Source organism: Garra rufa, chromosome 10 (genome assembly GCF_049309525.1).
Source record: "Garra rufa chromosome 10, GarRuf1.0, whole genome shotgun sequence".
NCBI lineage: Eukaryota > Metazoa > Chordata > Actinopteri > Cypriniformes > Cyprinidae > Garra > Garra rufa.
The window spans coordinates 15026070-15051133 of record NC_133370.1 but is presented as its reverse complement, the minus strand read 5'-3'; the positions used below and the strand labels follow the sequence as shown (position 1 = coordinate 15051133).

Sequence of the window (25064 nt, the reverse complement as noted above, 5' to 3'; positions counted from 1 at the left end):
AAAAATCTGTCTAAATAAAATTAATATGAAATATAGATTATGTTTAAAGGACATTTTTTATTAAAAGACAAAAACTAGACTATTTAAACTATTAAACTAACTGTAAAAAATATTACTGTTTTGTCTTTTTAGTCTTTTGTAATTTCCTCACATTTCTGATCCTTGCTAAAATAAATGTAATCCATACATCTCATATGGTATATTCTGAAAATCACTGGTCATTTAAAAAAACTATGCTTGCCCACATTCAAACCACTAGTCACATTCAAATGTTCTTTTATGGAAAAGACCAGTCTGAACACTCCTTACTTAAAAATAGCATATTCATTTCCTCTAAAAAAAGAAAATAAGCTTTCAAACAAAATGATTGTGAGTAAATGATGACAGAATTTTCATTCTGCATAATGACTTGAATAAAACTAACCGAGGGAGCTTCTGTTTGTGTGACAGGTTGCACCTTTAGGTCCACTGCCACTGTCTGTGGTGGCGGGAGATGCTGAAAAGGCAACTGAACTAAGGCTTCTGCGACTGGTAACTCCTCTTCAGACACCAGCATGTGGTCAGACTGGACAGCTACGGTCTGGACTGAGCGTAGAGACAGTCTCTGTGGCTGGACCATCCTGGGCAGAGCCATGGTGAGAGGAGGGGGACTAGACAGAGGTGAATACTGGCAGACTGGCTCTAGCACTGGGCCCAGATGAAGCGGTGGAGGGTCAGGAAGGACTGCAGGGGGAGCTGTGGACGTTGACACCATTGCCAACTGATTGGTCGGCTGATTTGCAGAGGAGGGCACTGAGAGGAACTCAGTGTGCTGTGATTGGACAGTGGCTGTAGATGGAGTGGTGCGGGTCTGCAGGGCAAGGGGTGGAGGAGAGCTGTCCTGCGGTGTGACACGCAGCGCAATGGGCTGGATCTGTCTGTGAGCGGTGGTGCTCTGCTGGATGATGAGCTGGTGTGGCGCCACCCTCTGGCCGGAAGGGCAATGCAGCTGGTGTCTGACCAAGGTATGAGATTGAACTGGTGTGAAGGTTGCTGCAGTAGAGACAGTCATTAAGAGGAAACAGAAAGTGTTCAGTTTAAATAGCTCGGAGATGTTTGAAATATATGCGCTATAACAGTGAATCTCAACAGTTTTGACCTTTTTATTTTTAGAAACTAAGAATGGCACTGTTAAAACAATTAAATCCAGAGGTTTTAAGAATTGAATGTTCTTTAGCAGGCCCGTAGCCAGGGGGGGTTCGGGTGGTTCGAACGAACCACCCCATACTGACAAAGGTCCATAATTTAAATACGTTTTTTTTATTTATTTTTTTATAAACAAGTGTTCTTTTAAATAACAACGACATTTAAAGCCATGAAGAGTATTACATACCTTAATTAGTATAAAAGCCTTAATTATTAAAGATGTCATAAATATGGGCAAGGAAAGACAAGAATCGCATTATGGATTAAATGCGCTAGTCATTTAAAGCCTGCCACTTGGACCGTTTATCAGCTCGGATCACAGTTCAAACAGCAGCGGAGCGCAAATTCACTAGAGTAGACACGTTTACTAGAGTGCACTAAACAGCGCTGTGAGATCCACAGTGAAGCGCTTAAATTTAGTAAAGGACACAAATGACTTTGCGACTTAAACAGGCGAAACAGCGCTGACAAACAGGAGAAAAACACTGTGCGCGACGAGACAGTCAGAATCATTTTCCATGGATTTATTTTACACTAACTGCACCATGGTATTGTGGCAGAAATGCGGAATATTATATAATATTAATGTAAACATGTATTAACTGTAAAGAAGTAATGTAATCTAATTATAGTATCTATAGCGTTTGTGCATTTATACTAAATGTATTTAGACCACTGTTCTTTATAAAAATACATAGAAATTTTGTAGTTAATTTTTATACCATGGTGTTGAGGTGCTATAGGCCTATGTGTGTGTTTTTACTAGTCATCATGTATGCTACTAGCAAGGTTTTATTTTAATAACTCAAACAGTCAAATTTAAATTTCACTATACAAAAATGAGCTTGTTACAATTTTTACAGATGTTATTGTTTTTGATGAACATTATCTGAGCTGTAAATCATGATAGAGGTTTAATATGTACTAGACATTGCTTTATCCTGCTCATTCAATATTAATTCTATTTCTGTAGGTCTTTAAAAAAGGTAGTAAAAAACCTTCATTTTGATTTAAAAATCCTGCAAATACCATGTGGGCCTAAAATTCCTTTCTTGATATTTGTGTTTTGAAAAGGAGGACACTGCGTAGGGCCCAGAGGTTGAAAGGGGCCCAGAAAACTCAGTGCAGGGGTGTAGCATGGGTCAAGGAAGAACACAGTACTTTCTGACTAGAGGCAGTTCTGGACCCTTTTTAGATTGTCATCCACTTTTTTATTTTTGTTGTTTAATTTGCACAGTGAACATAGTTGTGAACTCTCAAAGTGCACCAAATTAATGAATTTAACTTTAAAACGTATAAAATTTTCTCCAGGGGGCATGCCCCCGGACCCCCCTAGAGGGCTACACATCCACCTAACTGTCTCACTACATCTTACATTACCATGATGTGAGCCCTCAACCACCACCATTACCCCTTGATATTTGGGCTCCGGACAAGTTTTTTATTTAAATTCTAAACATACATGATCTTGGTAAGCAGTTTGACCTCATTGTATATGTTTGGTGCATCAAAAATCATGATTATTAAGATACCAACAGACATGCTAATCCAGCACAAACGTGCATGAGAAGTCACCAAAATGAAGTAGGCTATTTGAACCTCATAATTAAATACAAAATGGGTGGGGACTGAAAAAGGTCCACTTTTTGAAAAAAAGAACCCCCCCTTCTGCTAGGCTGGCTACGGGCCTGTTTAGGGTCCACACTGACAAGACATTTCACATAATATAGTTTACATACAGTAAAAATGACCCCGTTCAAAAGTTTACATACACTTGATTCTTAATACTGTGTTGTTAACTGAATGATCCACAGCTGTGATTTTTTGTTTAGTGATAGTTCTTTATGAGTCCCTTGTTTGTCCTGAACAGTTAAACCGCTCGCTGTTCTTCAGGAAAAATCCTTCAGGTCACAAAAATTCTTGGTTTTTCAGCATTCTTGTGTATTTAAACCCTTTCCAACAATAACTGTATGATTTTGAGATCCATCTTTTCAAATGCAGCTATTACAGAAGGTTCAAACGCTCAGATGCTTCGGAAGGTAAAAATTATGTATTAAGAGCCTTTTTTTCATTTAGTACTGCCCTTTAGAAGCTACAGAAAATACTTACATGTTTCCCAGAAGACAAAATAAGGTACATTTACCCTGAAATCCAAAAAGTTTTCAGCCACTGGCTCTTAATGCATAGTTTGTCCTTCTGAATCATCAGTGAGCGTTTGAGCATTCTGTAATAGTTGCATATGAATCCCTCAGTTGTCCTTAGTGTGAAAATATGGATCTCAAAATCATACAGTCATTGTTGGAAAAGGTTCAAATACACATAAATTATGAAAAATCAAAGAATCTGTGGGATCTGAAGGATTTTTCTGAAGAACAGCAGTCAGTTTAACTGTTCAGGACAAACAAGAAAACTATTATTTTCTCTTGTGGACTATATGTAAACATCTTTTATGTGAAATATCTTATTTAGGTCAGTACTAAACAAAAAATTACATGCATTTTGTACATTCCCTCTTCTTTTGATAAAAAAATTAACATTTTGCTGATTCTGCAAGGTGTGTTTAAACTTTTGACTTCAACAATATTAATATAATGTCACATGAATCTTCAGAAATCATTCTGATATGCTGATTTATTATCAATGTTAAAGAAGTTGTGCTGCGTAATATTTAGTTGAAACCTGTGATTCACCAAGGATGTGTTAAATTGATAAAAAGTGATAGCAAAGACTTAAAGATTTCTATTTGAAATAAATGCTGTTATTTTCAACTTTTTATTCATCAAAGAATCCTTAAAAAATAATCACAAGTTCAAAACATTCCTGTTTTCAACATTGATAATGAAAGTACCTAACTAAGTAGTTATGATATGTACCTTGAACAACTTTTTTTTTTACAATTAAAATGATTCTGCTTTAGCCAATATTTAATAAATTTACATTATAAACAACAGTGAAAGTAATGGAGATGGAAATGTGATACTGTGACTTACAAGGAGGAATGAGTGGTTGGTCTGATGGTGGCTGAATAACATCGGTCAACAGTGACTCACTTCTAGAAGTTTCTGCCAGGTTTTGGGACAGGTGTGTGGACTTCAGTGGGCAAATTGACATCTTGGGCGGAGGGGACACCAGCGTCTGACCTTGAAGAGTAGGCTTGATCTGGATGTTCTGGGGAGTAGCAAGAACTCCAGGAAGATGTGTTCGGAGAGCCAAACTTTGAACCTTGCAGAGGACAAAACATACTCAGTGAATGTGGAGCATAATTGATTATTTTACTGAGTCATTTGGGCCACAGCTTGTGTATCCATGACTTAGTACTGACATTAGTGCTGGGCGATATGGAAAAATCATGTATCACGATATGGATTCTTTTATATCACGATAATGATATATATCACGATATACCAAAATAAAGTACGTTTTCAGTTATTCTCTGAAAAGTTTGACAAAAATATCATTGCATAATTTTTTTGCAACTTTATTTTTATTTGTTATTTGAAGTGACATTTAACCGTTCCTGATCCGCGGGTGTTTACCACAAACACACCATTTATCCGTTATTTTAATTTCAAATCCAAACGTGCTTTTTCAGCATTGGGATACTCTTTTATCACAGTACACTAATACAATAAAACTAGACATATTCACGTTTAAACTCAACGTATTATAAACAACGTAGGCTATTATTCAATGCACTTGACTTCTAGATTTGTATATTAAGTTGCTCAAGCAAGTTGCAACACATTTAAACACAGCATAGGTAGGCTATAGCTTCCTTTTCATATTGAAATTGGGCTATCACAAATATTTTAAATTAAAACTTACCACAGACAAGCAGTCGGCTCTCTGTGCCTTTCTTTCGTATTAAATCTTTATTAAAAACCATATTTTAAAGAACTTTTCTACCTGGACAAGAGCATCTATTATGTTGCCTTGTTTATTTAAAACTGCACTATTTTAAACCTAGCCAAAAAGCCACGTGTTGACTGTGAAACACAGTAGACTGCATTTATATGCATTTATGGTACATTTCCGTGTCAATCCTGTTCATTTTTACAGCGAACAATGCGCTGTCACTTTAATTCAGCGCATGCAGCGCAGCAAAAACAGACTCTGTGCCGAAAGGATCGCTCCACTGCTGCAAACGCACAGCTTCTGGAACGCACTGCCGGACAGCAACCGCGTGCAGTGTGAACGATCTGATCCGTTAACATGGGTGCGGAAAAAAATACGCAACGCATACGCACTGCAGACGAAGTATGTGTGAAACAGGCGTGAAACAGGCGTCAGCGTCGGGCGCGGAAACACTCTTTTGGCAGAGTTTGCACATGACTGTCTTCTGCTCCGTGTCGGAGCTCTTGAAGCCAAAATGCAACAAAATCAAAGTAAAAGTACTTCTTGTCTGCTGCCTGCGTAGCAGTTTCAGTTTGTTGCGACTCCGGGCATTCATCTTCAACCTCTTGCGTCTCCATCTTCAGGCTAAGCACTCACGAGTTAAAGCATGTCGCAACAACGTAAAGCGTCACGTCGCACAAGACGGAGTTTCTTTGTGAAAAAGTTCGTTTTTATTCTTGATTATCACTTATAGGGTAGAGTATGCATTGCACAGCAACACAAGACACTATCATACATTTGTCATAGCCTATTTAATGCAATATTTTCTTTAGTAATTGATAAAATTAGGTTAGAGACGATAGAAACGATAGAAGAGAAATAGGACGATAGACACTTTTCTATCGTCCCCACGATATATATCGTCATATCGCCCAGCACTAACTGACATTATAAACAGGTTCACTATTACATGACATTTTATTAATAAAATGCTTGTTTATTTATTTTTAAATAAGCAAATATATAAATGACTGGACTGAATTATTTTGTTTAAATTGCAACAACATTCTATATAAAATAACTCTGAAGTGGTGAAAAATATGATTTAATCTTTATTCATTAAACATCAGTAACTTACAAATAAATTGTATTATTTATCTTATATTTTATATATTATTATTTATTACATAATTAAATGCATATACACTACCAGTCAAAAGTTTTTGAACAGTATTTTTTTAATGTTTTTTTAAAGAAGTCACATCTGCTTACCAAGCTTCCATTTATTAGATTCAAAGTACAGCAAAAACAGTACAATTTTGAAATATTTTTACTATTTTAAATAACTGCTTTCTATATTTGAATATATTTTAAAATGCAATATCAAGCAGCAAAACTGTTTTGTACAGAAGAAATTATAGCAATTGATCAAAAGTGATGATAAAGACATTTTTTATGTTACAAAAGATTTCTATTTCAGATAATAATTTGACTAAAAAACCTCTTTCTTACTTGTGATGATGCAGACTGAGAGGAAACTGAACTCACGACAGTCAGATCAGGTTGAACAGCAGCTACAGTGGCAGCAGGAGTAAGAATCAGCTACAGGTGAAGAGACAGTGACACGAATCAGAATCTGGTCAAGTCAGTGGAGACTTCAGAACACCAATGAACTCTTCTCAAAGCATATGGCACGTTCAGTAAATATCTGCTTACCATCTGAGTGCGTAGATACATTTGGGCCTGGCTACCTGTGGGAGAGCTGTTTCCTAGAAGCATGGCCTGCTGGGATATGGCTCCCGCTGGGCTATTGGAGCTAGTGACCTGGATGCGACCTATTGGCTGAGTTACAGGAGAGGTTGGCATGGTGATCTAGAAGGTGAGAGGGGGGTTCCTGTGTAATTTACCTTTGATCAACATCCTAAAGGTCTAGTTCAACTAAAAAAATGAAAATTCTGAAATTTACTCATGTCATTCTAAACCTGGATGAGTTTCTTTCTCCGGCTGAGTACAAAAAATTATATTTTGATGGCAGTCATTGACTCCCACGCTATGGAAAAATACTGTGGAAGTGAATGGCTACTGTCAACATTTTTCTAAATATCTTTTTTTTTTTAGTTCAACAGAAGAAAGAAACTCATACATGTTTGAAACAACATAAGGGTGAGTAAATGATGACAGAATGCACTATCTTTATGAATGACATTTTTTTCCGAATCAAATTACGATATACACTACCAGTCAAAAGTTTTTGAACAGTATGATTTTGAATGTTTTTTTAAAGAAGTCTGCTCACCAAGATTGCATTTATTTGATCCAATGTACAGCAAAAATGTTTGAAATATTTTTTCGATGTAAAATAACTGTTTTCTGTTTAAATATATTTTAAAATGTTAATTATTCCTGTGATTTCAAAAAACATTTATTATTATTATTATTATGTTGAAAACAGCTGAGTAGAATTTTTTCAGGTTTCTTTGATGAATAGAAAGTTCAGAAGAACAGCATTTATTTAAAATATAATTTTTTTGTAATATGATAAATGTCTTTTATCATCAGTTTTGATCAATTTAAAGCATCCTTACTAAATAAAAGTATTGTTTTCTATACTTTCCCCCCCAAAAAAATACTTTGACAAGCATTTGAATGGTATAGTGTATAATGTTACAAAAGCTTTTTTTTTTAGATCTTTAGATCTATCGTTTCATCAAAGAATCCTGAAAAATAAAATACTCAATTTTTTTAAATATTGATAATAATAACAATAAAAATGTTTCTTGAACAGCAAATCAGCATATTAGAATGATTTCTGAAGGATCATGTGACATAAAGACTGGAGTAATGATGCAAAATTTTTTGCTTTGATCTCAGAAATAAATTACGTTTTAAAATATATTATAATAGAAAGCAGTTATTTTAAACAGTAAAAATATTTCACAATATTACTGTTTTTGCTGTATTTTGGATCAAATAAATGCAGGCTTGGTGAGCAGAAGGGAATTCTTTAAAAAAACATAAAAAAACTTTTGACTAGTAGTGTACATGTAACAAAAGTGGGTTTGTGACAAAAGTGTTTAAATAACGAAAGCACTCACTGATGTTTGAGACACTGTAGCCAGCTGAGTTACATTCCCATTGGATGATGGAGGGGAGGAGGTGGGCTGCCTGCCATTAGTTTGTGCGGCCTGATAAGAAGTAGCATTATATTATGGTAAATTATTTTATATTGCACATATTTTCATATATAGCCTCATACCTGCTCTGTAGTGGTCAGGATTTGTGCAGCTGTGAGGTTTTGTTGATGCTGCTGTTGTAGTGCAGCTGTCTGCAGCAAGATATGCTGTTGTTGGGCAGCATACATCTGTTGCAGGTACTGAGCTGTCATGCTCTGTGGTCTGTGTAACGTCTGCTGGATTACCTAGCAAAACACCACATCATAGGCTTCACACGACACTTTTTGCCAGTGTTTTGAACTCAAAACCACAACAAAGACATGGCATCTGAATATAAGGTCAGCCTCAGAATCTGGCTATTTGAAAAGACTTGTTATTCTTTCTCAGTGTTAAATTAAACAGAATACATTAGCATTGTGTAATATTATTTGTTTGATATAATGGTGGGAAATTACCTGTACTGCATGCCTGTCTGAAGTGATGTTTCCCAGAGGAATAGCGTTGGGTTGGGTACCTGTGGGAGTGTTGGATCTGGGTGTAGAGCTCAGTGGTGCAGCACTGGTGGTGGGTGCAGTGCTGCCGGAGGCTGTTGACACACAGCCGTCACCCTCCATCTCTTCCTGACTCTGTTTATCTGTGTCGCCCATCAGAGCGGTTTGTCAGCCACTACAATTTTGGAGAAATGTTTTAAAAATATAAACGAGAGAATATCATGTATTCTGTAATTCACTTCTGTTCAACTGCATGGTTATTGGTTGGTTTAGTTGATTGAGTTTGATTTTATCAGAATTAGAATTTGATTTATCCACCTTATAAGCGTGGAAGTAAGCCTATGGGTGAGACTTCTGGTTCAATAGCCGCTGTAGGGAAATAACGAGAAGGATAACAAGGTGCAGTAAATGGTAAAACTGTTTGCACTACAAACCAGTGTGTTCATATTTAAGATAATACATTAAAATAACATGGTAAGACACCAATTTGCAATATCCAGCAGCAAAACAAGCTGTGAGACCAGATCCAAAACATTTTCAAATGGCTGCGCCCACTCTTACAGGAAGAAAAAGATGGATAAGTTGATTTAATTAGATTTTTTTTTAATTACAACACATTTATTGGCATATTTGAGAACGATGAAACAATCCTATGTCACTCTTTTTAGTATACACACTCTTAAAAAGGTTCTTCATAGCGATGCCATAGAAGAACCATTTTTGGTTCCACAAAGAACCATTCAGTCAAAGGTTCTTTAAAGAACCATCTCTTTCTTACCTTTTCGTACTCTGAAGAACCTTCTTTCACCACAAAGAACCTTTTGTGAAACAAAAGGAACCATTTAGACAAAAAGGTTCTTCTATGGCATTGTGAGGCACCTTTATTTTTAAGAGTGCACTCTTAAAAATAAAGGTTCTTTTTTAGCATTGGTGGTTCCATGAAGAACCTTGAACTTCCATGGAACCTTTCAATTGCAGAAAAGTTTCTTTATAGTTTAAAAAGTTTCTTTAGAATTTTAAAATGTTCTTCAAAATGGTTCTTTTAAGAACTGTTCACTGAAAGGTTCTTTGGGGAACCAAAAATAGTTCTATGGCATCACTGTAAAAACACCTTTATTTTTAAGTGTATTACGAAAGGTAAATGTTTACAATTATGTTACCAATAAAAAGACAAAGTTACCAAAAAGAAACCAACTTTAAACAAAATCTACATAAAAATACTGGGTTAAAAATGTTTTTAATTACTTAATTAAATGCTTAAGTTTATATAGACAGTTGATCATCAGTCAGATAACAGATTTAACGAAATAAATATATGTAGTATGTAATAAGTAATGATCACTCAGGGCCACTAAAAAAAAGTAATTTTTAAGAACTCACAAATGCTATAGCTCAAATCAATTCAAACAAACATATACTGCCAATACACATTCTGGAAATTAAAGTGATTAGCGCACTACAGTATGAGTGCTTGCATAAATATGGCCTTTCAGAATTTCACATTTATTACACATTACAAGATATCTTGAAAAGTTTGCGAAAATCCAAATTTAAATGTAAAAGGTCATTAAAAAATTAGCTAGAATTAAAATAAAAATAATTTAAATGTATAATCAAAATGTACAATTTAACTTATATTGAATAACATCGAAATGTAATAGTAATTCAAACATAAATTAATTTTTATTTTATAAGATTATTGAAAACTTTTTAATATATGATACATTTACAATATAACAGTTTAATTTATAAAACTGTTATTATAAAAGTAGCATAAAGTATTTGCAGTTGTACATATGCATTTAATAAAATAATTATATATGTATATTTTATTTAAAATGTGACATTTAATTTTGAGCGCAATTGTCGCATCTTTTCTACATGCACTTTGACGGTTTTTAACATTACAACAGTTTATCTAATTTTCTTTGTCGAATTACAGTATTTGCACAGTATAGTCTATGTCAAATTGTTACAATATTTTTTTGTAAAATAATGAATTAGTTTTAATGAAAATAATGAAACTTGGCTTGGAATTGGTTTTTGCATATTATGCAACCACGCGTTCTCTATTTTGCTGCAAAGTTATTCGATTCTTTCCAATTTAGTGTTTAGTGTTTTCTTTCATATATGAATTTATATTAACAGTTTATGCTGCACTGTATTTAGTATCCAGACAAATCTCAAAATATATAATGACCTAGTCGATAAAGAATATAATACATAATACATAGAGTCTAGATATTGCAGATAAATATTTAGGAATTCTAAAATTTTCCATCCCTCAATGTAATTCAATAACATGTTTAAATCTCCTTATGGACTACCATAAATCGGTCAAATAAATTCTTTACAATGTAATGACAAAGCAGCTCAACGACGAATTTTAAACAACTTTTAATATATATAAAAAAACATTATAGCCTCTCGGTCGGTATCTCGGTGTCTTGAACTTTTCACAGTCGCTTGAACATTGAATATTTATAATCCGTTGAAAGGCAAAGGTAGAATAAAGGAATATTTTGATAATGTTATAGAATACAGCTTTAATATTTAGGCTAAATAGTCTTATTAAACATAAGACGCATAGCCTATAATAAAAGCGCGAAACGCACGTCGGAGTCATTTAATACGGCTTTTGTACAAATAAAAATCAATAAAATCTGTTTCCTACTTGTGTGACTTCCATATTGAGACATTCGAAGAATTTGACTCAACTTGAACTCACGTGTTATGAGATACTAAATATACTTAGCATTGTTACAGTATGATACACTGCATTTATTACGCCCACCTTAATTATTACAAAAATCAGAAATACTTATAAAACAGACTGGCGTCGCTTACGAAGTGCGTTGTAGAATATTTCGACAGGCCGAATGTCTGCCTCAGTCATCTGTCAAGTCAGAACTGCTTCTAACAACCTAGTGACATGGAGAAACGCCCACCTTTCCAGTCGAGCCCACCATGACATTCTTTCTGTGGGACACTGAGATTTGTTTTAACAAACGATTTGACGGGAATCATTTTTAAAATATGTTTTTATTAAGACTTTACGTTTCCGTCTTTGGGGAATCATGCGATTATGACGCTTTTTTTCCCATGCAATGTTGAAGGCGCATCAGTTGATGAGTGTTACCTGCCAGATATGGATATGAGACGTGAACGCGCGCTGCTGTGCTCTGTCACGGCCTCAGTCATGTTGTAATGCGACAGCGCGCTCTAAAATGGAGATAAAAACAAAACGCTACTGAGGCTGAAAAATTTCAGAGCCAGCAGCACCGCTTGCTGTGTAGGAGGACTTCGTGCAGCGCTGCTCTCCACGTGAATTTCTCACCACTGGTCCTTTTTAGTTATCAGGGGCTAAAGACCCTAATGGTATTACATTTTTTTACTCAATAGGTAAAACTACGATTATTTCAAGGTGCCCTTGTCACAGTGTAATTATACATTTAAGTACTGAATAATATTAATTAACTACATTTACTTACTATATGGTTAGGGGGTTAGGATTAGGGTCTTATTTGCATGTAAATATGCATAATTTGCTGTTATTATAATAGTAAGTAGCCTACATGTAAGGTGTAACATAGACACTGTAAAATAAAGTCTTACCAAAACTGCTAATATGCACGTAGTTACAGTTAAAGTCAAGTCAAGTTTACACACACCTTGCAGAATCTGCAGGAGGATCACACAAAATGCAAATTATTTTTTAATTTAGTACTGACCTGAATAAGATATTTCACATAAAAGAGGTTTACAGTCCACATAATAAAATAATGACCCCTGTTCAGTAGTTTACATACACTTGATTCTTAAAACTCTGTTGTTACCTGAATGATCCACAGCTGTCTTTTTTATTTTATTTAGTATTCATGACTCCCTTGTTTGTCCTAAACAGTTATGTTCTTCAGACAAATCCTTCAAGTCCCACAAATTCTTTGGTTTTTCAGCATTTTGGAACTACAACAATGACTGTATGATTTTGAGATCCATCTTTTGACAACTTTTGAGCAACTGAAGAACTCATATACAACTATTACAGAAGGTTTAAACGCTCACTGATGCTCCAGAAGAAAAAAAAAAGATGCATTAAGAGACAGGGGTGTAAACTTTTGAAAAGAATGAATATGTCAAGTCAAGTCAAGTCACCTTTATTTATATAGCGCCTTTTACAATACAGATTGTGTCAAAGCAACTGCACAGTATTTAAACAGCACAATAGTGTGTAAGTAACGCATTATTGTAACAATCAATTTTCAGTTAAAGGCAGTTCATCAATGAATTCAGTGATATCATCGTCAGTTCAGTTCAAATAGTATACGATATCGCTGGAAAATGTCCCCAACTAAGCAAGCCAGAGGCGACAGCGGCAAGGAACCAAAACTCCACAGGTGACAGAAATGGAGAAAAAAAACCTTGGGAGAAACCAGGCTCAGTCGGGGGACCAGTTCTCCTCTGGCCAGACCAAACAACAGTTTGTACCAATGTCTGATTGTAGAGAACTCATCAGGATCCTGTGGTGTAGTGCCAATGGCCGTCAAGGTTGACGAGGTCTTTATTGATGATCCGCCTTGGAGCTCATCTGGTTGACATCCACGGCTATTGAAGTCATCTCTAGGTGGTGATCCACGATCTAAGCTGGGTACGGACTGGATCCGGGGGACTGGAGTGACCATCTGATCCAGATACAGGCTGGATCTGGTGGCTACGGTGACCTCGGAATAAGAATGAAACAGACTAATATTAGCGTAGATGCCATTCTTTTTACGATGCAACGAGTGCATCAGGTGTTATGGGAGGTGTTTTCGGTTCCGGTTGACCTAATTAATGCAGCCTAACAATACTTTAACGGATTTGAATTATAGAAATGTGTTAATGATTTTATGTGTAAGCCAGGTTAAAGAGATGTGTCTTTAATCTAGATTTAAACTGACAGAGTGTGTCTGCCTCCCGAACAGTGTTAGGTAGATTGTTCCAGAGTTTAGGCGCTAGATAAGAAAATGATCTGCCGCCGGCAGTTGATTTTGATATTCTAGGTATTATCAAATTGCCAGAATTTTGAGAACGCAGCGGACGTGAAGGACTATAATACGATAGGAGCTCGTTCAAGTACTGAGGAGCTAAACCATTGAGGGCTTTATAAGTAATTAGCAAGATTTTAAAATCTATACGATGTTTAATAGGGAGCCAATGCAGTGCTGACAGAACCGGGCTAATATGGTCATACTTTCTGGTTCTAGTAAGAACTCTAGCTGCTGCATTTTGGACCAGCTGGAGTTTGTTTATTAAGCGTGCAGAACAACCACCCAATAAAGCATTACAATAATCTATCATTGAGGTCATGAACGCATGAATTAATGTTTCAGCATTTGACATTGATAGCATAGGTCGTAATTTCGATATATTTTTAAGATGGAAAAATGCGGTTTTGCAGATGCTAGAAATGTGGCTCTCAAAGGAGAGATTGCTATCGAATAGGACGCCTAGGTTCCTAACTGATGATGACGAATTTACAGTATATGTGTAAATATGTGAATATGTGTAAATTTTTCTTATTTTACCCAAATATCATTTTTTTAAATTTAGTACTGCCCTTCAGAAGCTACAGAAGTACTTACTTGAAAACAAAATAAGTTAAATTTACCCTGATCTTCAAATTCAAAAAGTTTTCACCTCCCCAGCTCCTTCCTAATGCATTGTGTTTCCTTCTGAAGCATCAGTGAACCCTCTGTAATAGTTGCATATGAGTCCCTCAGTTGTCCTCAGTGTGAAAAGATAAATCTCAAAATCATACAGTCTTTGTTGAAAAAAGGTTCAAATACACAAAAATGATGAAAAATCAAAGAATTTGTGGGACCTAAAGGATTTTTCTGAAGAACAGCGGGCAGTTTAATAGTTTATACGATTTGATAATATATGTCGAAATTACATGGTTCAATGAGTGGACTATTTACAGCACACAGATTTTTGTATTCTGCGGTAATCTACTCTAGAATATGAGTTTCGTGGCAATGTAATGACATTCGTTTTGCCACTAGAAGGCGTACTACACCATGGATTATAAAATCGTGTCATAAAATGATTCTAACACGCAAGAACTGATTATCGAACGAATGACTCTTATGAGTTGGTTCTTTTAGTGAATCAAAAATGGGCCAATTTATATATTGGCCATTCTACAGAATTGGTCCAAACTGCTGTCCCACAACCAAACAAACAAACAAAAAAACTATTTTAAAACATTTAGGTATTCAAGTCTTGCTTAGATCCTTCTGTTATCTATAGAAACACACAATAATATTTAAAATTTTAGTAAGCTTAATATATGTAAAATCATCATTTATTGGGTACTCTTTTGGTCAATTGGGAGCTGGCTGCCCCTAAATTTTAACATTAATTTATTGAAATTATTAAAATATTAAAAATGTCTTTTTGATTATTTTAAAGAGTGAAGAATATATATTTTATATTTTTTTGTGTAAATTATGAAACTTTACCTAAAAAAATGTGTCCCACATTTCCATGTCACTATACAGAGAGAGTGTATGTTTTAGTCTATTGGCTGAGATTGATTTTAACTACACCCCTACATTTATGATCAGGAAGTATTTATGTGTCTGTAATATTTAAAAGTCTTTGAGATAGGTTGAAAAGTATCTAAAATTGTCACTACCAAAACAGTCACAACCAAAACATTTGGTGGTGTTTCGGTAGTGAGATCTTTGTTTTTCTGGGTGTTATCCCAATTTGTCACAACCAAAACAGTCATTTTTTCAGTATGATTTAGTAGTGTTTTAGTATACAAGTTAAAATTCTGTAATGTAATGTGGTCACTACAAAAGCATGGGATGTTTTGTCAAAAATAAAGTTTACTGAATTATCAACTAAGATGTTAGGATAGTGTAACTTTGAAATCAGTATGATAAACATTTTGCTTTTTACAGTGTAAAATTGGATTTAAAATACAACAAATCTCATAAATTACACTTGAAATGTTGTTAAAGATGTAATTGTTATTGATTTACCTCTACATATATAAGCAAATTATATATAAGCAAAAACTTAATAGGTCCATATACTAATTAAATTATATATTAATGTGTTTCGGTAGTGACAAATTTGGGGAGAGGACAAGTATTCCAAAACTTTCTGAGAATACAATATGAGAAGTAATTGCATAACTAGTAGAGAAATCGTAAGGATGAATCGGAATCAGGTAGAATCGTTAAATTTCTTAATAATCCCACTCCTGCGCAAAAGGATGCGAACTACTTCCTTGGCTGCTCTTCTCCACCCTTTTCGAAGTCTGTGTGGTATAATCGGAATGCTACCGGACGCTTCCATCCAACCGAACCCATTTGAACATAAATATACGCCAACATTAATCATATTGCGGGGGTTTAATATTTGCACCTTCTCAAAACCATGTAGACAATTTATTTTTTCTAATACTAACAGTAACTAACAACGTGTAATGTTTTTTTGGAAATCTCCCCCACCCCCCCTCCACATTCCGCAGTTTGGATCATTCCGTCTCGAGGCCTGAGCGAGAGAAGGGAGTGTTTCCCGTCAGCCACAGAAGTTTTCCTAGTCCTACTAATTTCTGTCAGAACTTTAGTAATTATATTTAAGCAGGCTGATATTGTCATTGGGGTCAACGCTAGTTTGGACCAAGGAATAAGTCGATTTTTTAATTCCGGTTTTTTTTTTTTTTTATTGGTCAGACGACAGCGGGCTAGCCTCATTAGCTAAGTTAGCTCGCTAGCCGGACTACGGAGAGTTCATAATGCCCACGCTGCGGGACAGCACCATGTCCCACCCCGGAGAAAACCCGCATCAGGTCCGGGTAAAAGCTTACTACAGAGGGTGAGTAGCTAGAGATCCAGTGCTGTATTTTTAGATGTTTAGACTGTTATCTTGACCTCTTAATTGTGCGGTTTCGGGATATACACAAATAAATGATTAGCCAGCTAGCAAACAGTATTAGCTAAGCCCAAAACAAAACTATGATGAAGTTGTCAAGTTAAACCAACTCCATTAAAACAGCCGTTTCTTAATTTCTTCCTTAAAAACTGGTTTTCTTCCCATCTCATAACAGTTCACGAAAACAAAACGATTATACATGTTTGTGAATTATGACTAAAGATAATTATGGCTTATGATGAGATGTTTTCAGAGCTGCGCCTGTCATGGAGCCAGATATGTCTATTATAACATTTACGTTGTCTGTGTCACAGTTTTATATAATAGTGTTTATAATTTAGGGAAAGTCACAGATACCTGTATTAAAATTCATTATATGCAAACAGTTTGTTCTTGTGTTGTGAGCACAATATGTAGATCATCATATTATATAACTACTATTATGACAGGTTTATTTCTAAACGAGTACATGAGTGGGATGAGACGTAAGGACCTGCACATTTGTTTCTTATTCCTCTTTCTGTTTAGGGAACAATTCTTGGGTTTCTATGAAAATATATAAATTTTATGTGCATAAAGGAGCACGTTTACGTATAACTGATTTTCGGTCAGATTTTCTTTCACGATGACGTGTGTGCTTGTCATGCACTTGAAAAACTTGTATGACAAGTATCTTTTGCCAGACCTGTTGGAGACTGATGTATTCACACTCCCCATGAGCGCTATTGTATGTGTGCAGCTGTCCATGATTCAATCAGTTTCAGTCATTTGCTGATGATAACAACAGTAGTAGTAGTAGTAGTAATAATATATAATATATAAATAATAATAGTGTCTCTGAACTGGCCTCGGTGATGTTGAACATCTTCAAAGAAACCTATCGTCCCACAGCACTGTCATTTGTTTTTGAAATCTCTGTTTCTCTGAAGCTGATTTTATTTTTGCTTTGAAGAAAAGCTCTGTGGAGACAGCATGAATTGATGGCTCATGCCTTATAAAAATAGTAGCACCAAATTCCTGGGTGTGGAGAGTTTTGAAACCCACCATTTGTCCCTGTCTGTGCGTTCCCTCTGGTTTCTGTTGTGTTTTTTTTTTTTCCAGTAGGTCATTTTAGATAATCTTTGAAGCAGTTTCAACGCCCTTATTCTATATAAACAGTTATTGTGGCGGCGATCAGAGGTTGTTCCTTTAGTGTATGGATGCCTTAATGGCAGGTTTCTGCCTGAATGCAGAAGAGTCTTGAATAGAGTGAAGGACATCGTCGTCGCTGCACCTTTTATCTTCTGTTTGAAAGCCCCTGAAGCCTGGCAAAGATGAAATTCACAGCCTTTATCCTTCTCCTCCTCTTTCTGTGCCCTCTGTTCTTTCTTGTATTCACTTTTTGCTCTCTTTTTTTTATCACTCAGCTGTATTTTGTTTGCTTTCTTGTGGTGTATGCCTGTAATATGCATGTCTTTTAAGAGGATTTGACCTATATTGCAACTCAAATCTTTTTTTTTTTTTTTTTAATGGACACTGAATACAGAGATGTTACCCTGTGGCTTTATGTTTCTGTCTCATGGTCATCTGACCTAAACGGATAGTTCACCAAAACTAAAAATTGTTTACCAATCCTTAGATTGTTCCAAACCTGTTTGACTTAGTTTCTTCTGTGATAGGGCTGTGCGGTAATGGTTAAATGTCTTGAATACAGTAGAGATGTTCATGTCTTTCTTTCCTCTGGGTTATTTGAGGAAAATATTCTAGGATTTTTCTCCATATAGTGGACTTCATTTGGAGCCAACGAGTTGAATGTCCAAATTGCAGTGTCAATGCTGATTCAAAGGGCTCTACATGATTCCAGACGAGAAATAAGGGTCTTATCTAGCAAAACCATCAGTCATTTTCTAAGAAAAATAGAAATATATGTACTTTTTAACCACAAATGCTTGACTTCACTAATTACGTAGTCACATTTGAAAGGTCAGACGTAACTACAGACGGAAGTACTGACCCGTTGTTTACAAAGAGAGAGTGCAAAGAGAGTCAAATGCCCTTTACTAAAAAGGTAAAACAACAGTGTCTGAAGATTTTGAAGTTGGAGGAGAAAATGAGATGGAGTTTTTCGCCTTACCTGCCTAGTACACAGACGAAAAACTAACCACACGTCACTTTTCCAACGTGATTAAGTAATGCATGAAGACGTGCATCGCAGAGCCAGTGCAAGATTAACTTTGTGGTATAAACATTAAAATTTTTTATTAGGAAAATGACAGATCGTTTCACTAGATAAGACCCTTATTTCTTGGCTGGGATCGTGTAGAGTCCTTTGAAACTGCAATCTGGACCTTCAACCCATTGGCCACCATTGAAGTCCACTATATGGACAAAATCCTGCAATGTTTTCCTCAAAAAAAAATTCTTTGTGCCTGAAGAAAGAAAGGCATGAGCATCTTGGATGACATTGGGGTGAGTAAATTCTCAGAAAATTTTCATTCTGGAAGTAAACTTTGCCTTTAAGAAGCTTTTTCTCAAAAGCTAAGACAGTGAAATTTCAAATATAATTTCAGAAATTCCAAATGATTGTAATTGAGACTGTTAAACTCCAACATTCATGTTTGTCTGTTTTCAGATCAAACGTGCTCTGATTGGGGGATTTAAACTCTTGACATCTGTAAACCTCTTAATTATGAATGCTTGTAAAGGCTTGTTACAATAAATGCAAGATAACAGAAATTATCAAAACCAATTTTGTTTAATTAATTGTAAAATATTATTATTTTCATGACCATTGACTTTAATTGCATTCTGAAAAATTTCTCAGAATATTTTCTTATACACTACCAATCATAAAATTTTGATTAAGATTTTTCACTAATTCTTTTCTGCTCACCAAGCTTTCATTTACTGAATCGAAAGTACAGCAAAAACTGTACAATTTTGAAATATTTTTACTATTTAAAATAACAGTTTTATATTTTAATAAAAATGTAATTTATTCCTGTGATTTCAAAGCTGAATATTTTAGCATCATTACTCCAGTCACATGGTCCTTCAGAAATCATTCTAATATTCTGATTTGCTGCTTAAAGAATATTTATTATTATTATTATTATTATTATGTTGAAAACAGCTGAGTATATATTTTTTAGGTTTCTTTGATGTATAGGAAGTTCAGAAGAACAGCATTTATCTGAAATAGAAATTGATCAATTTAAAGAATCTTGCTGAATAAAAGTATTCATTTCTATAATTTCTTTCCCCTTAAAATTATGCTGACTCCAAGCTTTTAAATGGTAGTCTACTATAATGTTACAAAAGCTTTTTATTTCAGATGATTATGATCATTGGATCTTTCTATTCATCAAAGAATCCTGAAAAAAATGTACTTAACTGTTTTAAATATTATTAATAATAATAATAACATTAATAGGAATAAATGTTTTTTGAACAGCAAATCAGCATATTAGAATGATTTCTGAATGCTGAAAATTTAGCATTGATCACACACAGGAATAAATTACATTTTAAAATATATTCAAATAATGTAATATATTCAAATTTCAAAATTGTACTGTTTTTGCTGTACTTCATTTAAATGCAGGCTTGGTCATACAGGTTTGTAATGACATGAGGGTAAGTAAACGATGATATTTTCAATTTTGGGTAGCTTATTCCTTTAATACACCTATTGTTTGCTTTAAAATAGTGGTTTTAGTTCCTTGTGTATTTTCTCTTTGACTTTATTGTCCATGAGCTTGTTTACACCTCCAGGTTCAGAAGATTGTGTTTGAAGTTCTTGTAAGTCCTATTTGACAGCAGGAAGGAGTGTGTGTTCATTATGCTGTTATTACAGGGAGTGTGAGCCAATCCTCGTATGCCCTACGGAGAAATGTGTCTTCACCAGGGTGCATCTCTCGCAGGGTGCATCTGTTCAGGCTAAGAGAGCGGGTACAGTTTCAGTTATGTGCCAGAATTATTTTATTTAGTTTGCAAGAGGCAACAGTGAGGAAGTCCCTCTGTAAATATTAACTAAAGCATAGGTTACTGACTCAGAGCTTATAGAATGTCAGAGATATGCATCACAGGAAGCACAGAGCTGTCCTTTAACTTTCATACAGTAGCTTCTTCATAATGCTCCCGGATCAGATAAAACCAGCCTTGTGTTTTTCTTTGTCATAAGGTGGTCTGTGCACTCCCACTAGCCTCAGCGGCCACCTGAAGGCATGTGCGGGTCAGCGCGTTGGCTCGTAGACAGGAAGGACTCCCCTGCTGTCAATAATTAACCAAAACAGTGTGAACACAATAGTCAACAGAGGGAACGAAGCTGCTAGGGTGCCTCCTACTATGGAATGTGCTAGTAATACAACATAGCTTCCCAGAAACTCACTGTATGATACTCCCTGCTGTACTGTGTTTTTCTTGTGGTCTCTTTCGAAAAAGGCTGATAGTGTTTTGAATAAATTTAGAGATACCAAACACAAGGATACAGAATGTCTCCCTACATTTATGATCAGCTTAAATAAATGAATTAATATTATCGGATTGAACTGTTAATGAATCTCACCTTTTTCTGTTTTAGGGACATCATGATTACACATTTTGATCCCTCCATTTCTTATGAGGGACTGTGCAATGAGGTACGGGACATGTGCTCCATGGACAATGACCAGCTCTTCACCATGAAATGGATTGATGAAGAAGGTTTGTCATTTCATTTGTGTTTCCTTACTCTCTCTGACCTTATTTACAGCTGGTATTAACATCTGTCCCTGGTGATCTGATCACAAGCAGTCAGCTGAGAAAATTGCCATTTACACCTGGTATTAGCACGCGTCTCCTGTGACCTCTTGTTATCAGATTTTAAGGAGAGACTCTGATTTCATGACTACACACAAGACTTAAACCAACGAGTGCTCGTTTTTTGCTCATTACCCTACCTAAATGTTTTTTTTGAGTTGTTGGTTCATAAAGAAGCTGATTTAATAGTTATTTTTAGCTTATTGTATGCTCATTTTGATGCTACATATTGATTCAGTGGAGCCCGTCGCTCCCAAATATGTGATCCTGGACCACAGAAGCAGTCATAAAGCTCGATTTTGTGAAATTTATACTTCAGACAGCTGAATAAATAATACATTGATGTATGGTTTGTTAGGATAGGACAATATTTGACTGAGATACAACTGTTTGAAAATCAGGGCCCGTATTCACAAAACATCTTAAGGCTAAAAGTAGCTCCTAACTTGCCGATTTAGGAGAAAATCTTAAAATTAGTGGCGTGTCAGTCCTAAATTTAGAACTACTACATTTTTGTTCTAAGATTTCACATTTCATATGTTTTTTCCCATGCAAATGTTTTGTTTTTGGAGGTTGTTCCTTTGATTATATCCTTGTTTTCATTAACAAGTTGAGCAAGAAGTAACAGCTGTTATTGCATCCTTTTTATGTTTTCTTTTCGTTTGCATATCTTATCAGCCGTGATTATTCTATACTGTTAATAAAAAAGATTGTTTATATGCATATCAACTAATTGTTTATAAGAAGCACACAAGTGATGGGCTTATAATCAGCTGAACATATACTTGCTTAGTTCGTGACATTCAGCCTGCATTTTAAAATCTTGATGGCAACATTTTTTTTAAAAACATTATTTGAATATGGCAACTTAATATCATGCTCTACAATATTTCTATGAACTAATCTCTGACAGAGACCCTTCCCCTATCAGCCAATCACGGTCTGCATAGTTTGTAAGCATTCTGACATCATCCATAGCAACGAAGTCAACTCCGCCCTTAGCTTAAGACTTCTCTCTATTCTAACAAATTAACAAAATATTTTAATGAAACATGATCTTTACTTAATATCCTAATGCTTTTTGGCATAAAAGAAAAATCGATAATTCTGACCTATACTATGTATTTTTGGCCTTTTGTTACAAATATACCCGTGCTGCCCAAGACTGGTTTTGTGGTCCAGGGTCACACATGCTTATACATCCTTATACACTACCATTTAAAAACTTGGCGTCAATAAGATTTTTTTTCAAGAAAATAATATGCACTTATATATTACATAAAAATAGAAAATAGAACACTTTGTGTAAAAGTAATAATAGTTGTTTTAGCATTTACATTACAAATGTTATGTAGACAGTGTTTTTAAATGCCATTTTTAAAAGTGCCATTTTTAGTCATTCAAAAGTTTTTGGTTTCAAATGAATGCAGTTCTTTCTATTCATCATGACTGCAAGACTAGAGTAATGGCTGCTGAAAATTAAGCTTTGCCATCACAGGAATCAATTACATTTTAAAAAGTATATTAAAACAGAAACTTTATTTTAAATTGTAATAATATTTTATAATACTACTGTTTTTAATGTTTTTTTAGTTGTTACCAAATAGCTACAGCCTAGGTGAGACTTCTTTCAAAACTTTTGAATGCTAATGTATATAATATAAGCACTTTAGTAAAACTTGAAGGAACACTCCACTTTTTTTGGAAATAGGCTCATTCTCCAACTCCCCCCGAGTTAATAAGTTGATTTTTACCGTTTTGAAATCCATTCAGCCGTTCTCCTGTTCTGGCGATATCACTTTTAGCATAGCTTAGCATAGATCATTGAATCCTATTAGACCAATTGCATCGCATTCAAAAATGACCAACGAGTTTCCATATTTGTTGTATTTAAAACTTGACTCTTCTGTAGTTACATCGTGTACTAAGACCGGTGGAAATGCAAAGCTGCGAGTTTCTAGGCTGATAAGATTAGGAACTACACTCCCATTCCGGCGTAATAGTCAAGGAAGTTTGCTGCCGTAATATGGCCGAAGCAGGCGGAGTATTATCAGAAATTAGTTCCCAGCTAGTTTAGCATTTGCACATGTGCTGCGTGGTATTACTGCTCCTGCTTCAGCCTTATTACGGCAGCAAACTTCCTTGACTATTACGCCGGAATGGGAGTGTAGTTCCTAATCTTATCAGCCTAGAAAATTGAAGCTTTGCATTTCCACCGGTCTTAGTACACGATATAATTACAGAAGAGTCAAGTATTAAATAGGACAAATATGGAAACTCGTTGGTCATTTTTGAACGTGATGCTATTGGTCTAATAGGATTCAATGATCTATGCTAAGCTATGCTAAAAGTGATATCGCCAGAACAGGAGAACGGCTGAATGGATTTCAAAACGGTAAAACTCAACTTATTACCTCGGAGGAGTTGGAGAATTAGCCTATTTCCAAAAAAAAGTGGAGTGTTCCTTTAAAAGGATTAGTTTACTTACAGAATAAACATTTCCTGATCATTTACTCACCCAAGATGTTCCTGTCTTTCTTTCTTCAGTCGAACATAATTTTTTCTCCATATAGTGGACTTCAGTGGGAGCCAAAGGGTTGAAGGGCCAAATTGCAGATTCAAAGGGCTCTATACGATTCCTGTCAAAGAATAAGGGTCTTATCTAGTGAAACAATTAGTCATTTTCTTAAAACAATTAAAAATGTATATACTTTTTAACCACAAATGCTCGTCTTGCACCAGCTTGACTTTTTTTGGTTAAAGTATATACATTTTATTTATTTATTTTTATTTTAGAAAATGAAAGATTGTTTCACTGAATAAGACCCTTATTCCTACTTGGCTAGGATCGTATAGACCCCTTTGATGCTACATTGAAACTGCAGTTTGGACCTTGAACCTGCTGATCCCCATTGAAGTCCACTATATGAAGAAAAATCCTGGAATGTTTTCCTCAATTACCTTCTTTTTGACTGAAAAAAGAAAGACATGAACATCTTGGATGACATGGAGGTGAGTAAATTCTCAGGACATTTTATTCTGGGAGTGAACTAATCCTTTAATTAATTTAGTAAAAGGTGTGTATACAGTATGTTAGGTGCGAAGGACATTCCTAGGACAATGGCGCATCAGTTTCTACATTATAAATGCAGTATGGTCATTTTCATTTCTGACTACCTCCATTTATGGTTTGAGTGATCAAAATGTTTTGGACCCTGTTTGAACCTATATTTAGTGCTGTCCACCTGTGATCAGCTCCCCTGAGACAGATGGTAATACCAGGTTTAACTGTTGCCTCTCATTCTGTTCCTCTAACTGTCACCGTAGCAACAAGCTTCCCCCTGCCATTCTGCTGAAATGTCTTCTTTATTTGCACCAGCATTTTATATATATTACAAATGAACCCACTTTTGGTAGACTGCATTAGAGTCTCAAAATTACCCTGGACTTCACTGGTAGAAATAAAATGGATGGATTTTACATGAGGAATAAAGTGAATCTGAATGCAGTGCGCAGCAGGGAGCAGGTTTTACTCTGGAAAGATTGACTGTGTGTGATGATTAACTGCTGCATTAGTCATGCGAGATGGGAAATGGAGATGGGAGAGCATTCATTTAAATACCAAAATCTTCACCGTTCCATGCTGAGCCCAGAGTCACGCTGCTCATTAGCA

General features: G+C 35.3%; 2 protein-coding genes across 3 annotated transcripts in view; one reads left to right on the top strand and one right to left on the bottom strand.

The window, feature by feature from the left end:
* The window catches only part of phc3 (polyhomeotic homolog 3 (Drosophila)), a 20189-nt gene extending 8285 nt beyond the window's left edge, over positions 1-11904 (bottom strand). Inside the window, exons 1-9 of one of the 2 annotated variants that reach the window (XM_073848700.1) lie at positions 11823-11904; positions 9002-9052; positions 8648-8858; positions 8276-8437; positions 8115-8204; positions 6736-6891; positions 6532-6621; positions 4176-4407; positions 425-1032 (exon numbers count right to left, since the gene is read on the bottom strand). In XM_073848700.1, the coding sequence (XP_073704801.1) occupies positions 425-1032; positions 4176-4407; positions 6532-6621; positions 6736-6891; positions 8115-8204; positions 8276-8437; positions 8648-8839 (1530 nt within the window). In that variant the 5' untranslated portion in view covers positions 8840-8858; positions 9002-9052; positions 11823-11904. The remainder of the gene's footprint in view (positions 1-424; positions 1033-4175; positions 4408-6531; positions 6622-6735; positions 6892-8114; positions 8205-8275; positions 8438-8647; positions 8859-9001; positions 9053-11822) is intronic. The other variant, XM_073848701.1, reaches the window with a different exon arrangement.
* Positions 11905-16237: 4333 nt separating this feature from the next.
* prkci (protein kinase C, iota) overlaps positions 16238-25064 on the top strand; it is a 29836-nt gene continuing 21009 nt past the window's right edge. Inside the window, exons 1-2 of the mRNA XM_073849114.1 lie at positions 16238-16555; positions 21174-21295. Coding sequence (XP_073705215.1) covers positions 16476-16555; positions 21174-21295 — 202 coding nt within the window. The 5' untranslated portion in view covers positions 16238-16475. The remainder of the gene's footprint in view (positions 16556-21173; positions 21296-25064) is intronic.